We start from the raw sequence: 15,173 nt of genomic DNA on the forward strand, positions 1-15,173 counted from the left end.
TACTCTCCCTTCTTTTCATAATGATGTGAGGTGATAAAATGTTTACACAATGAGATGAAGTGAAGTGAATGACACAGGCATTGTGACACAGAATTAGGCTACCACTGACGTTCTGACCATGGGTCAAGAGGATCATGACTGACTGTGGGTAACTGAAACCACAGAAAGTGAAAGTGCGGATTAAGAGGCCACTGTATTTACCACTACTGAGCTGCAAACTTAAAAATGATCACAATGGTAAATTTGACGTTATGTGTACTTTTACCACGATTTTAAAAAAATGTTTTAACTTAAAAAATAAAAAGGGTAGATAATACAGCAACCTACAGGAGGAAGTGTTTCATGTAAAAGGATCAGCAAGTGCAAAGCCACTGATACAGTAGCAAGCTTGGCATTTTTTAAAGAGCTTTGTGTGGCTGAAGCAGAAACAAACAAGGGGGGAGAACGGTAGAGGCAGTGGGGGGATAAGTGTGCATGTACATCATGTGAGGTCTTACCAGACATTATACCCATTTTGGCTTTTACTTAAAAGAGTAAGCCACCGAATAGAGCTTTTTAAATTAAATTATTTATTTCTGCCATCACTTTTTTTATTGAGGTACAATTCAAATAACATAAAACCCATCATTTTAAACATTTTAAAGTATACAATTTGCCAATGGATGCTTTTAACCAAAGAAGTAACTTTTGAACAGGATCATACTGAGTAGGTTGAACAGAGAGAACAGTCAGGTTTTAAATAATTAAAATGAGATGTATGTTGGCTTGTTTCAGTCAGGATAGTAGCAGTGGAGTTGGTGAAAAGTAGTCCAAATATGCATATACTTTGGAGGAGCTGACATGATCTGCTGAAGGACTACATGCACAGTGTGAGAAAAAGAGGAACCAATAACTCAGTTTTTGGCCTGAGCAACTGAATAATGGAGCTGCCATTTACTGAGATGGAAAAGACTACAGAAAAGGCTGGAGGTAAGGGCAAACAGAGGTTTGTTTTTAGAAATGTTAACTTTGAGATGCCCACTAGACATCTAACTGGAGATACAGCTGAGATACAGGAATCTGGAATTCTAGGGAGAAGTCTGGGCTAGAGATACAAATAGGGGGGTCATCACCTTATTCGGGGTTATTAAAGCAACTAATATGTAAGTACAACAACAAAAAGCAACTTTTTTTAAAGGTTTGTTTGTGGCCCATAATAGACTATTTTCTTCCTCTAACTCAAATCCTTTATTTATATGAAATAAATCTGTACAAAAGGAAACATAGTCTACAAATCTGGGAGTAAAAAACAGAACACTGATGAAAAATAAACTAACATTTTGTTGCTGTCCCAAATATAGACATGCAGCTTCTTGTATCACTCTGATATATAACTCGTACAGGCAAAATAAATGACAGAAAAGTAACAGGAAAAACACAAAGGATAGCAATCTGTAACTCCTTTTATTATTTATTACATTCTGAAAAGAGAAGAATACTCCCAGATTTTCTTAAGTCTCTAACATTGGAGAAACGTATCTGTTACTCCATAATGCGGAAAATGAAATACATTTAACCTGAAGTAATTTGACATTGGTGGGAAACAGCTTCTACTAGCTTCTACTGAGCAAAATTTCTACATAACTGAAGTATATCTATGTGCCAATATCTTTCCATTTCAACTATAACTGATTTTTTCCTCTAACATCTTGAGCCAGATTCATCCTTATTAACATCTTTATCATAATAAGTCATACTGATGTGATAAACTCCAGCCTATTATGTTATTGTGCCATTGTTTCTACATAAAATAGGTCCATCGTGCAGTGTAGTTTTATCCTGTTAATGCTTCCTTCTTTCTCTACTGTTACATCATTTTACCTATACATAAAAGTATACAAACAGCATTCTATTTTCTGGTCCTTATTTGTAGTTGCCAGAAATCTAGTCTTCACAAATCATACAATAAATTCACATGGCACCTCATACTTACAAGATCCATGGGAAATTGAACATCCCCACATATAAAAAGAGAAAATCTTTTTGGGTATGTAAGATACTGTCCTTACATATGAGATGCGAACTAAAGTAGTCACGGGTACAACATACTTTCAAATGGTTCAGGAAAAAAAGAGATTATCAAGAAAATAACACAAATGTGGCCAAGATAACCATTAATAAATTTAAGTGAAAGGTACAGAAATGTTAGTTTGACTATACAGTTGACCCTTGAATAATGTGGGGCACCAACACCCTCCAACCCAACCTAGGCAGTAGGAAATCCATGTGTAACTTCTGACTCTCCAAACACCTAACTACTAATAGCCTACTGTTGACTGGAAGCTTTTGTGGTAACATAAACAGTCGATTAACACACATTTTGTATGTTTTATTTATTATATGCTGTATTCTTACAATAAAACTGAGACCAGAAAATGGTTTTACAAATAGTCACAAATCTCAAAAAAAGTCCAATATATTTACTGAAAAAAATCCACATATAAGTGGAACCGTGCAGTTCAAACCAGTGTTGTTCAAGGGTCAATTGTATATATTTCCAACCTTTCAGAAAGTATATGTTTTTAAGATAAAGGTTAGGAAAAAACACACACAGTATATCAAGTAAACGCCTATGTGTAAAATTAGTAAAAGAATGACTGTATTGGACCTATATGAGGGAGAAAACAACTTTTAAATTCTTAAAAATTAAACTGGGGAGAAAAGTAAAGCAATACCAAAATATTACCTACATGCAAGAATGATAGAAAATGGCCAGCAGATTCAAGGTGGAAAAAACATAACTTGGTCTCCTGGCCACTGGACTAGTTTAGGAGGTCTCCCAGTTTTACAACCTGAGGACAGTATTTTTTATTTCCTGTAACTTTTTTTCAAAGTCACCAGGACATTGGTAGTTACTTTAAGTAATCTGCCTTAAAAATTTTTTGTTCCTGATTACAGAAGTGATTACTGTACAAACACATCACCTATTCTTCACAATCCAGAGATTTAGTATCTGTCCTCAAGCTTCTTAAAAATGAATACATATATAAATTTACCTATGACAAAACTGAAAGGTATTATGCATAAAACATTTTACAAGGTGCTTTTACCTCCCCCCTTAATTGTGAACATTTTCTAATGTCAAAAAAACAAAAACAAAATGCCTTGTAAAGAACTTGACTGACCAAAAGTCAAATGGCTCAAATACTATTAAGTATAAAGAGCCTAAATTATTCTCTAATGGTAAAATCATCCAATCTCTGTACAAAGGCAGAATCTAACAACCTCACTATCCGATGCTTCTTAGAGACAGTATAGTGTTTAAGAGCATGAATGTTGGAGCCAGACTAAATATAATCAAATTCTCTTTTCGCAAATTAATAGCTGTTCGAATTGTCTGAGTAATTACTCCCTCTGATCCTGCTCCCTCATTTGTAAAATAAAACTTACAGAACCTATCTTACAGAGATGTAAAGATTGAGTTAATAAACAAAAACTCCTAAGAACAGTGCCTGGTATATAATAAGTATCCCATAAATGCTAACCATTACAACTATTTTCCATATTCCATGGGCAGGGAGCATCTTACTTCCCAGGAACCCTTGCAAACAAAAGCTTCCTTCCCAACTCCTAAATCCAAAAGCTACAATCTTATGTTTCTAGTTAAATATAAGAATAGGGCATAAAACAGATAATGAAAATTTCATTACCATCAGGGGGAAAAAACAGAGGGTATCTTACTGATGGTTGGTCAGTATCATTATCCTTGTGTGAGGCAGGAATATTATATAACACACAAAATTAATTTCTTTCCTATCTATCTCGAAGAAAGTTGATTCTACAATTCAAGGATGGGGAAAGAAAACCTGCAAAAATGTTTTGACATTACAGATCTTCCTATTTACAGAAAAACTCAATTACAATAAATGAGAGGATGTGTAAGAATAAGCTAAGGCTGGCACATTTCCACTTCTCTGAAAAATTACTTGTAATCAAGTTGTTTTCAACAGATTTTTCATTTGTATAATTTTAAAATTAGGTACCAAGAGCATTTTTCCCTAACATAAAAATGTATTTCCTTACTAAGGAACTTGACTCATCAGCTACTTCTTAGGCATCAACTGTATTGACCAATGCTTCTTATATTAAATACATTTTACTTTGATTTTGTAGCACTAAATGCCGCTGACAAAATTGTTCTCTTGTATGACAAAAATAGGCTTCCTGGAACTATCACGATGTCCTATATTTCAGCAATACATTTAAGTGCCATTACTACACTATTAGAAAAGCTACTTCTACGTGACTTCAACCTTAAGCCACAGTTACCTACTTCTTCACTAAAAATAAGTCAACTCATTTTCTACAAGCAAATATCTACACCTAACAGTTACAAGTGAAAGTTCAAGGTAAGTGGATGTGTTTAAAATTATAAGCACATTTCAACACACCCACTTTTTGAGATGTTAGTCTATAAGAATTAAAAATAACACAGCTAGCTGGCTCAAAAATGAAAATCAGGTAGTTCTTTTTAAAATTAATTAAATCAACCACAAAGAACACAAAATATCAATGATTTAAACCCTAAATCTATAAATTTCTACCAATAACTTATGAAGTACAACTTACAAACCTAAAAGTGGAAATATGTACATAATTTAGACTTCTATGCTTATCTGAAATGCCTTTATACCATTTCAGGTACGTGCAGACACAAGTATAGAAGACAGTAACCAATATACGCGAGTATGACTTTCCAATCTAACTAAAACACACACACACACACACACACACACACACACACACACACAATGGCTTCAACCACCAGTCCACTGTTGCCATATTATCAGCCCCTTGGGTTTCATTCTAAGCGCACTCTCTGTACCTCACCCTTCTCATATCGTACACCCCAAACCATCTGCCTCCACCCTCTTCCAGGAAATCGGGATGTGCAAATAAAATTCTGTCAAAGGTGTTAACAGTAAGAGTAGGGAGGAATGGAATTATGAAAATACATGAAGGTTTTTGAGGACTCAGAAGTTTACATTTTGAAGAAAATCAGTTGTGAAAAGCTGAAACTGAGTAAAACTGAGTCTGAAGATAGATTTTGGGAGTAAGTTGCTGGTTCAGTCCCTCAAAATATCTTTTCCCACAGAAACTAAAATCCTACTAGTCTATGGCTCTTTTGGCTTAACAAGAAACTGTCTGGTTTGATTTTTAAATAATCCTCATGGGCTATCAGTCATTCAGTCACTATTATAAATTAACAGAATTGGATTCACCTCCCAGCCACAAATTGGAAGATAAAGAGAAGAATGAGAAATGCAGGAAAATAAATGACAAAGTAAATTTTCAAAACTGCAGTGTACAGAACATTGTGTGAGAAAGGCTTGAACAGGATATGAGTATGGTAAGGTTATAAAAGTTAAGTGATCAATTAAGACAGCAAGAAATAACAACAACAAAAAGATATAAATCTCCTCTGGAGCAGGGTTTCTCAACTTCAGCACAACAGACATTCTACCCAGATTAAGTCTTTACTGGGGGCCGCCTGTGCACTGTAAGATGTTCAGCACCATCTCTGGCCTCTACCCACTACCAGCCAGTAGCATCCCTACAGTTCTGGCAACCAAAACTGTCTCTAGACTACTTCTAAATATTTCATATTGTCTGCTTTGCATATACATTTTAACTATGTATTAATTTCTTAAAGCATACAAAACTGCATAAATACTATGATGTAAATTCACCATAAGAGGCATTCTAAAAAACTGAATGATTAATATTAAACAGTGATGAATTGTGTTGAAGGAATTAGAAAATAGGGTTTTCTTATTTTCTAATGCTTGTTAATAGTGTTCTAGTATTTCAACTTCTAAAGCTACATTTTTCCAACTATATTTTGCATGTATTAGATTTCAGTAAGCCTGGAAACAACACAATTTTAGTAATACTTTTATAACACTTCATAGTCTCCTCAGTACTTTTACAAACATCCCATTTAGTTCTTAGGAAAATAGGTAGCCAATTAATATTCTGCTCAATTCATATGTATAGGATTCTATCTGTATTCTGAAAACTAAATAAAAATTTCAAAGCTCAAATAGGCATATGTGTGTATACCCCATCACCAATGCAAACAAAATAAATGGAAAGAAAAATCTGTTCCCCCAACCATATATATACATTCACTTCAAATGCAAAGATCACCTTCTTTTTCTCAGTATATCTCTGAATAAGTTCACAATTCACATATATGAAGTGTAGCATAATCTTAACTGAAGAGCCTAATTCTAACTTAAGGAGAGCAAACATATACTTGTAAAGTAAAATTATACTTGTTAACGTATCTTCAGATTTAACTTCTCCCCTCCCTCCAAATTCGCCACTTTTATCTCCCAACTACCTGGAGCTGTGCTTCCCAAATGACTAGCTACTAGATTACTAAGGACTGTGCAAAGTTTTAACCAATCCCCAACAAAGGTATTAGATTGCAGCTAGGATCTGACACACATCCCAACCAATAACCTTCTATCTAGATTCAAATCTTAGGTATTTCCAACTTCAAAGACTGAGACCCTCAAAGTTTTATAAATCCACACTCCCTGATGCAACAGACTCTCACATCTAAATTCAACACAGAGTGAGCCCTCAATAAATGTGTTAGTTTCACATTAAATATTTGCCAAGTTTTACCAGATTTTCTTTCATGTGGTTTCTTGTTCTATCCTTACTTTTTTCTATAACCACCACCCTAATCCAGGACTCAATCACCCAACTCAACAAGCAACTAATTTATTCCTTATGGTATCATATCCCAACTCCTCAACACGGACTACAACCACCATTCCATAATACCCTACCTCACAGTTAACACGGCCTAAAATATGAATAATTAGATTCCTGGTTAGCAAGGCCCAGTTAGCATTTCTCCTTATTTCCTTCCATGGACTACCCATTCCAGGCAAGAAAGCCTGCAAGTATCTTATCAGGCTACATGCCATCCTCTTCTATTTCAAAAAGCTTTCCCCAACTAGATGATATTCCTCTATCTTAATCCTCATTTCAACTGAAACTACAGTACACAATTAAAACTATTTTATATCATGGCATTTCTGTCTATGCTGACAAACTCAGTGTTTTTTACTTCTCACTCATGACTGTGGCCGCATGACTTTCTATCCAGAGACATACAATAAACTCTGGTGACTAACAGTAATACTGCACACATCCTTGCATTGTTTATTTGAAACTGTAATAGCCTCAGAATGAACTCATCTAGTATCAAAGGTAGTCTACATTTCTCTGAAAACTGTTCTCAGCTCTGCTGTTTTCTGCAACCTAAGGAAGACAGGACTGTCCCCACTAGTACTAAGACAGAGCCTTCATTCACACTGCTGGATAGCAACACTACTGCCCTCATAAGAATCTAACTGGCAGAATTAGTTTACCCATTTATCCTTAACATTGCTCCCTTTTCCCTAGTATAAAAATTGACCACTAAACTAGTTAGAATTACCACTGCTGGATTTTTATTCAGAACAGACTTTACAGAGTTGCTTGGAATAATCACTAACAATCATTAAATAAATCAAATAATCCTTAAAAAAAAAAAGGAACAAAGCAAAACCTAGGGCTCTTTACCCAAGCATGTCACAAAGAGCTGCCCACGTGAAAAAAGACCAAATTCAAATCAATCCCTACAATACGGAGTGAGTGCCTGCCCTGTGACTTGGAGCTCAGATTTGAAACCACTGTGTGTCTCTCTGTACATAGCCTTTCATGTCTATAATCTGTCTCCCCCAATTAGTGGCCACATAGGCCTCTCACTGAAAATTTGTGTTAGCAGCTATGTCCAATGACTGCCTTTGCCCTGCCCCCAAACCTCTCCACACACACAAACTCCATTTTTTTTGTATCATTAATCTACAATTACATGAAGAATATTATGATTCCTAGGCTCCCCCCTTCACCAAGTCCCTCCCACATACCCCTTCACAGTCACTGTCCATCAGCATAGTAAGATGCTGTAAAATCACTACTTGTCTTCTCTGTGTTGCACAGCCCTCCCTGTGCCCCCACACACACTATACATGCTAATCGTAATGCCCCCTTTCTTTTTCCCCACCCTTGTCCCTCCCTTCCCACCCATCCTCCCCAGTCCCTTTCCCTTTGGTAACTATTAGTCTATTCTTGGGTTCTGTGATTCTGCTGCTGTTTTGTTCCTTCAGTTTTCCTTTGTTCTTATACTCCACATATGAGTGAAATCATTTGGTACTTGTCTTTCTCCACCTGGCTTATACAAACTCCATTTTTGGTACCCCGCATAGACTGTACTTTAAGCCAGGCCATCCCAAAAATATCCCTCCAACTTTGGCAAAATTTTTCTATTAGAATGTGATACAGTTCAGAGCCCACAAGAAATATAACTTTATACAAATCACAAAGTCACCAAAACTGTAACACAACAGCTACTTACTACAAACAATAAAACACAGTATCCAGAATCTGTCATCACCTTTCACCTAATCTCTCCTTTAAATACATAAAATACTTTTTTTTAACTTAAACTTACATTCCTGTAAAGTACAATTGCCCACATTACGGTAACCTAGTATATTAGTTTGGAACCAGAGTACTCATGATTCACAACAAGGAAATGATCTTCCTGTAACCAAATGAGTGTGCATGTTATCTTCTGTGTCTTCTTGGTGATTCATCAGTTTCTTCTCTCCATTCTAACTTGTCTCACTTTAACTAGCAAAACATAGTAATACAACACCATCCCGATTGTTCAGAAAATAAGAACAGGGCAACCTAAACACTAAACTCTACAAAGCCAAAACATATACTTTTTTTTTTAAAGCCTAAACCTCATGTACTTTACTTCATAGAAGACTCAGAACTTGCTTAATCCACTTTACATGCAAGCGTTGTCAAGTGATTTAGCTTCCCCATAAAAAATACATTGGGAATTAGATCATATCCTCAAAGTTTGCAAGAAAGCCAGGGAATCTAACCAAAAAGTTGGAAGTACTATTTAAAGTAGATACAATAATAAAAAGCAAAGTCATATAGAATAAATTTAAAATGCCCACTTCAATTGTTTCTGGAATAATTAAAAAATAGACACTACAACAGAGCCCAGAACAATTAACAGTTGTTCTTATACTAAACCTCAGTCATTTAAGAAAATATTAAATTCAGCCCATTCTAAGGACACAGTAAATATATAATACATCTTAGGAACCAACTTCCATCAAAAATTGCCAAAATTTTAGGTCTGGTCCTAAAGACTTGTTATATGGGAATCTTCTCATATCTGAATCTGTCATCTCCCAACAATGTCAGAAAAATGTAGTTTATTATTGAGTTTGTTGTTCTATTTCATTTTATTAATTTCAAAAGCACAGTTTATGTTTATAGCCAATTCTTAAGATAAAAAGACTAAATTAGTTATTATTTACATGATCCTCAACTAATTTTTTCCTGTGAGTTTCATCTCAACAGAAAAATAAATGATTTCTTCTTTGCTCAGTGAGAGAAACAGATCTGGAAAAATTATAGTCATCATACTTTAAGCCCTTCAAATTGTTATTATGAAAACATGGATTTTTTAAATATCTAATAACAATGCTAAATAAAACATACTGTATATGCCACAGGTTTTACTAACAAATTCTTAAGACTTGAAAAAATAAGGAATTATAAAAAATATATTAAAAATTGGCTAAGTCTTCACAGTCCGAAAAATATTTTGGCAAGCCAAGGTAGAGATGCGAATAACATACTTACAGGACCCCCGCAGATCACAAAAATGAGTGAGGCAGGCCAAGGGTATTGCCACCAGCAAGAATGACAGCAAGTGTACTGACCAGTAAGCACATGCCCAATCTAAAAAGGGCAGTAACCACTCTACCACTCGGCTCTAGACAATGGGAACGCAGCCTAGTAGTGTCTGGATATCCAAGTCTTCCCCCAAAAACCAGAAATCCATTCATTTCACTGAGAAATTCCCTAATTTTCCAATGTTGATCACTAGTTGAAATTAAAGACATTGCAAATCAAACAAAACACATTTCTAAGGTGGTTCAGCCCAGACGCCAACTTTGAGCTAATGTGTGAAAACTGCTTTCAAAAAAGCATAAGGGGACAATGAGTAAAAAGAAGCTCAGGCTTTGAGGTCAAACTGGCTTGGGTTTGAATGGCTAATTCACCAGTCATCAGGTAGATGGTAGAAAAATTATTTCTTCAAGCCTATTTTTTCAATTCTGAAGTATCTCCATTCTCTCATAAATGGCTGTAAAGTGAAACTCTTCTAACACAATACCAAAAAGACATAGCAATGTCCCTTACTCTCCCTATCGAACCCTGCAAGTTGACATCAGATAACCAATATCCCTGAAGATCTTAAAACAAGTTATATTATAAAAAAGGCATCATCAGAAAACAGACCCAGAGATATCCTGTACCTATACAGAGTATATACTGTTAATGTAGGGGATGGCTTGAAATGGACTTTCTTAAAATGGCAGCTAACTGGATTATCAGTCTTAAATAAAAAAGATGAAGAGTCAGAATTCCTTAAAGATAAAGACAAAAAGTCTGTCTCATTAATTTCATAGACCTTTATTTGCTGGAAGAAGAGAGAGAAACAGTTTAAGCTTAGACTTTTGATACATTTAATACTTTTGGCCAAACTTCCACAAAACTTATCTCTACAGAATGCATGGTACAAAGCAAAGCATTTACACCAGGTTTTTAAATATTAAAAATATGTCATATCTTAAAGTTCACTTTATGCATGAGTTTATCAAACCAAAACATTATGGGAATGAATTTACTGATACAGCTAAAATACCTTTTGACCTCTCCAAAACATGAATTTCCTAAAAAGAACGAAGGAAAGACATCAACTCTTCAAAATACACATGTTAAAAAGTAACATTCATACATACATAAAAATTCTTTGGGCCATATATAATCTGAAAAGATCCAATAAATTCCTAACATGGTTACAAATAAAAGAAAAACATTTTTATGTATATATTTGTACCTATCTATATAGATAGTTGAAATCCAGAACTCTTGGTATCTTCATACAAATACAACATAGGAGGGGATTTATGCTAAATAGGAAAGTTTCAGTTTTATGAGTCTAAACACTTTAATTCTCTCTTCCAGCCTGCCACCCACTGTATTAAAAGAAAAAAAAAAAGCAAAACAGCAATTGACAAATTGGAAAGGGTAGAACCATTAAAAGGGTTTCCTTACTAAAAATGATTTATACTTTCAAGTTAAATCCATATTTCCACTACAATTTCTCCTAATCTATGTAACATACTCGTTTGTCTCACATGCTAAAACAAACACACTCAAGTTGAATATACTCTATTCTACACATCATCATATAAACTTCTTACAAACTTGACCATAACAGCTCCAGTTAGGAGATGAAAACAGTGTATCTTACAATAAAATTACAAATATCTCCGCGTACCCAAAAGCTACAATCTGGATGCTATTTCTAAAATGAAAGACTTCTTAGTGTCTTTTTAAGTAAGTTCTGCTTAAAATAAACATCAAAGTATCCTTTTAATCAATGTTTAATGCAAAATGACACTTATATAAATGACTGGAGTTCCGAATTTAGAAAATTTTTGTATAGCAAGATTCTTAACAAAGACAATCCTATTAATTTACTTTTTCTTCAGCCATCAGACTACACACCAGTTTCTATTCTTACTTTCATTCTTACAAAGGACATTTTATATACTACTACTACTCAGTAGGTTAAGAGTGCCTCATGTGTTTTTCTTACTTTTTACTACTTCTTAGAAAATTAGCGTCTGTCTCTTGACTATATTCAGAAAAAGTGCAGACAGAAAAGTGGTTTGCTGGAAGTCACATTTAGAACGTAAATGCAAATGTTAAATGAAAATGCCCTCCGTATAAAAGGCTTCTAGCACATGATACTTCTTTAAACTAAACAACTACTAGAAGCTCTTACTCTAAAATGTGTACCGAACAAACGAACACTGCAAACTACAACTGAAGTCTACCTACAGAGTATCATCCTCGGACAATACAGGACAAAATTATGTTTGGCCCTGTCACTTTCTTCAAAGCGACAAAGAAAAGAAGAAAACACTACACTACATGAAATACATAGACATTTTCTAAATTATCAATTTACACTTACTCATCCGAAGCATTCCGGAAAATTTTTCAATCCAATGGCTTTTATACTATAAATAAAGACATTTATATCCAATGGCTTCGAGGTTTTTAACTATACTCTGAGGCAAGTCAGAAAGTTTACCTAAAATTAAGCAGTTTACACAACAACAAAATGATGCAGCTGGTCCTTGGATACACTGGAAATAAAAACCGTCTTCAAAACCTAAATAATCAAGAAATGTTATGCTTTTAGCAAACTTAACTCCAACGTAGGGTCGGGGTGGGGGTTGACAGTTTTGATAACCCACTATCTACACTGTGCATCTACTCCGCCTGAGAGTTTAAGAAACTCTTCAAGTTGGGTCACCCAGGGACCGTCCCTCTAAGAGACTCAGTCCAGCCAACAGATCAAAGAACACCCCCAAAACGGCCTACCTTTCTCCCCATCAAACCCTTTCCCCTGGGCGACGGAATGTTTCGTTTAACATAAACACACGCGCATAAGTCAAAGCACGACGGAGAGCGGAAGCCACTGGTCTCAGACAAGCAGGAGACCACTGTCAGCCTTCCGTCGGCGGCCCCTCTGCAGAATCGGGTCGGTCCGGACTGCCGCGCAGGGAAAACAACAATACACCAGCCCCGCAGCACACCTCGCAACTTCCCACGAGCCTGCGCGGCTGTTCTACCCGGCGAAACGGGACTCCGGGATCCGCCACCGGGCAGGGGCTGGGGGCGCAAAGGTGTGGAGGGTGAGGTGACCAAGACCGCAGACCCCGCGGCAGCTGCCCGAGCCGGAGCCGAAGAGCAGGCGGGAGGAATTACAGCCAAGGGCCTGGGCTCCACGCCTCTAGCCTGGCGACCCGAACCTCCCGACTTCGCTTCTCTGGGAAGCGACCCCCGCCTCCCCTGCTACCCCGGCGGCGGGGGCGGGGGGAGCGGGGAAGGCCTCGCCGGAGGCTCAGAGCCTTCCCGGCCCGCGACGGAAGGGAACGCGGTCGGGGCGCAAGGGACAATAGGGAGCGGGAAGCGCTGCGAGACCGAGTGGCGCCGCCGGCCGGCCGGGCTGACTGACGCGCCCGCCGCGCCTCGTAACTGAGCTCCGCTCCACCCGGCCGCCGCTGCCGCCGCGCGGTCCGCGGTGGTCACGGCGTCCCCGGCGCTCGGGGTCGAGCCTCACCTCCCAGTCCCGCCGCCCAGGAGAAGAGCAGAATTAACACTCTCAGCAACACCATCTTCTGCGGCCGCCGCCTCCTCACGGGTTAATAGCAGCACATCGATCCGGAGGGAGAAGCTGAAGGGGCTTGGTCCGGAGCCTCCACGGGAAGCCGGGACCTCCCCCGGCAGGAGAAACGGCGAAGCACCTCCCTCTCGCTCCACTTCGGGGGCCGGCAACGCTCCCAGCGCCTCCAAAACCTCCCTCCCCCTCGTTCGTTTCCTTCCTCCCTTCCCGGCTTTCCTTTCCTCGCTCCTTCCCTCTTTGCTACCTCCCTCCCCTAAGCCCGAGATCTCCGCCTCCTTCCTCACCACGTGACACAAGACACCCAACCGGCATGCAGAGCCGTTCCCCTTCCTCCCACCCCTCCCTCTCCCGCAGGCGCCCCCGGGGCGCGCGCATGCGCATGGGAGCCGGTTCCTGAGTTGAGAGGCCCGCCGCCGCTTCCTGTCCGCGGGCGGAGAGCTGGGATTGGGCTTGGGAGGCGGGGCTTCCATTGGTCCCGCCCCCAGTCGGGAGCGCTACTCTGCAAACTGTGCTGGGCTTGTTTGTACACTGCCAAGTACCCTTCCCTGGGCTAGAAAGGGAAGGTGAAGGACGTTAAGGGGCCGCTTTCCACTTCTTAACTTTGACAAGGAACAGAGACTTTTGTTTCTTTTTGTGCTTTTCGTGGTGCACAACAGCTACCAAGTAAACAAAAGCAAAGTCCCAACATGCGACAGACTCCAGTGACAAAAACATAGATGTAAAGTGGGTGCGAAGGGAGAAAGGGATTAAGGGGCACTGTAATTCAAAATCACAATATAGGTAGGTCACAGAGAAGGCAGTACAGCACGGAAAAGACAAGTAATGACTCTATAGTATCTTACTACCCTGATAGTGATGGCAATGGTGTGAGGGAGAGACGATAATATGGATGAATGTTAAAACCACAATGTTCTTCATGTGAAACATTCGTAAGATTGTATATCAGTGATAATTTTTTTAAATGCCCTAGGTTGCAAAAGAAACCAGACATAGTGACATGTGGGTGTGAAAATATTTGATTGAATTTTGATATAAAAAATACACGTTTCTTCATGATTGCATTAAGGAATCCTGATTCACAAGGACTATAGTAATTACTGTGAGTTTCAAAGTTGAAATGAATGTAAATGTATTTCAAGGTGTCTGCCATGACTAGGATATGATATGAAATTCATTTCCACGAGTGACAAAATCACAGAGCTGACCAATACCTGCTTTGACAAGCCATGAGAAACATGCTAAATTCCAGTTAAAGTAATAAAAATAAACATTTTTTTCCTTCATCCCTCTGAATTGTCTGACAGCCCACCTTAAGATCCCCATGTTTGCAAGGTTAAAAATTAACAGCATAGGGAATATAGTTGTGTAATAACTTTGTATGGTGACAGATAACTACACATCATGGTGAGCATTTCATAATGTATATAAATGTCAACTCACTACGTTGTGTACCTGAAACTAATATAATATTGTATGTCAACTGTACTTCAATTAAAAAATTAAAGAGAAGAAAAACAGATGTAAAGACCTTCAAGCAGCAGAAAGGAAAAACACAACTTAAAGCATATTTTTATGATCTCTTTACGTTTGGGTCACACACCAGGCCCTAGCCATTCTAAAAGCATGCAGCATAAATCACATGGTCCTAAATCTCCAGCCCCAAAATGTCCTCTTAATCACTCTTTCTATTCCAGCTCTAGATCTACTTCACCCCAGTTCTTTGACACTCATGTCTGGTTTCCCAGTAACTTACTTTGTTCTTTCAACTCGTATT

The 15,173-nt window shown here is 38.0% G+C and overlaps 1 protein-coding gene across 1 annotated transcript in view; it reads right to left on the reverse strand.

Annotated features, from left to right (window-relative positions):
• ADAM10 (ADAM metallopeptidase domain 10) overlaps window positions 1-13,656 on the reverse strand; it is a 145,270-nt gene extending 131,614 nt beyond the window's left edge. The window contains exon 1 of the mRNA XM_017654155.3: window positions 13,337-13,656. Coding sequence (XP_017509644.3) covers window positions 13,337-13,391 — 55 coding nt within the window. The 5' untranslated portion in view covers window positions 13,392-13,656. The remainder of the gene's footprint in view (window positions 1-13,336) is intronic.
• Window positions 13,657-15,173: the final 1,517 nt, after the last annotated feature.

The sequence above is a fragment of the Manis javanica genome, chromosome 8 (genome assembly GCF_040802235.1).
Source record: "Manis javanica isolate MJ-LG chromosome 8, MJ_LKY, whole genome shotgun sequence".
Lineage (NCBI taxonomy): Eukaryota > Metazoa > Chordata > Mammalia > Pholidota > Manidae > Manis > Manis javanica.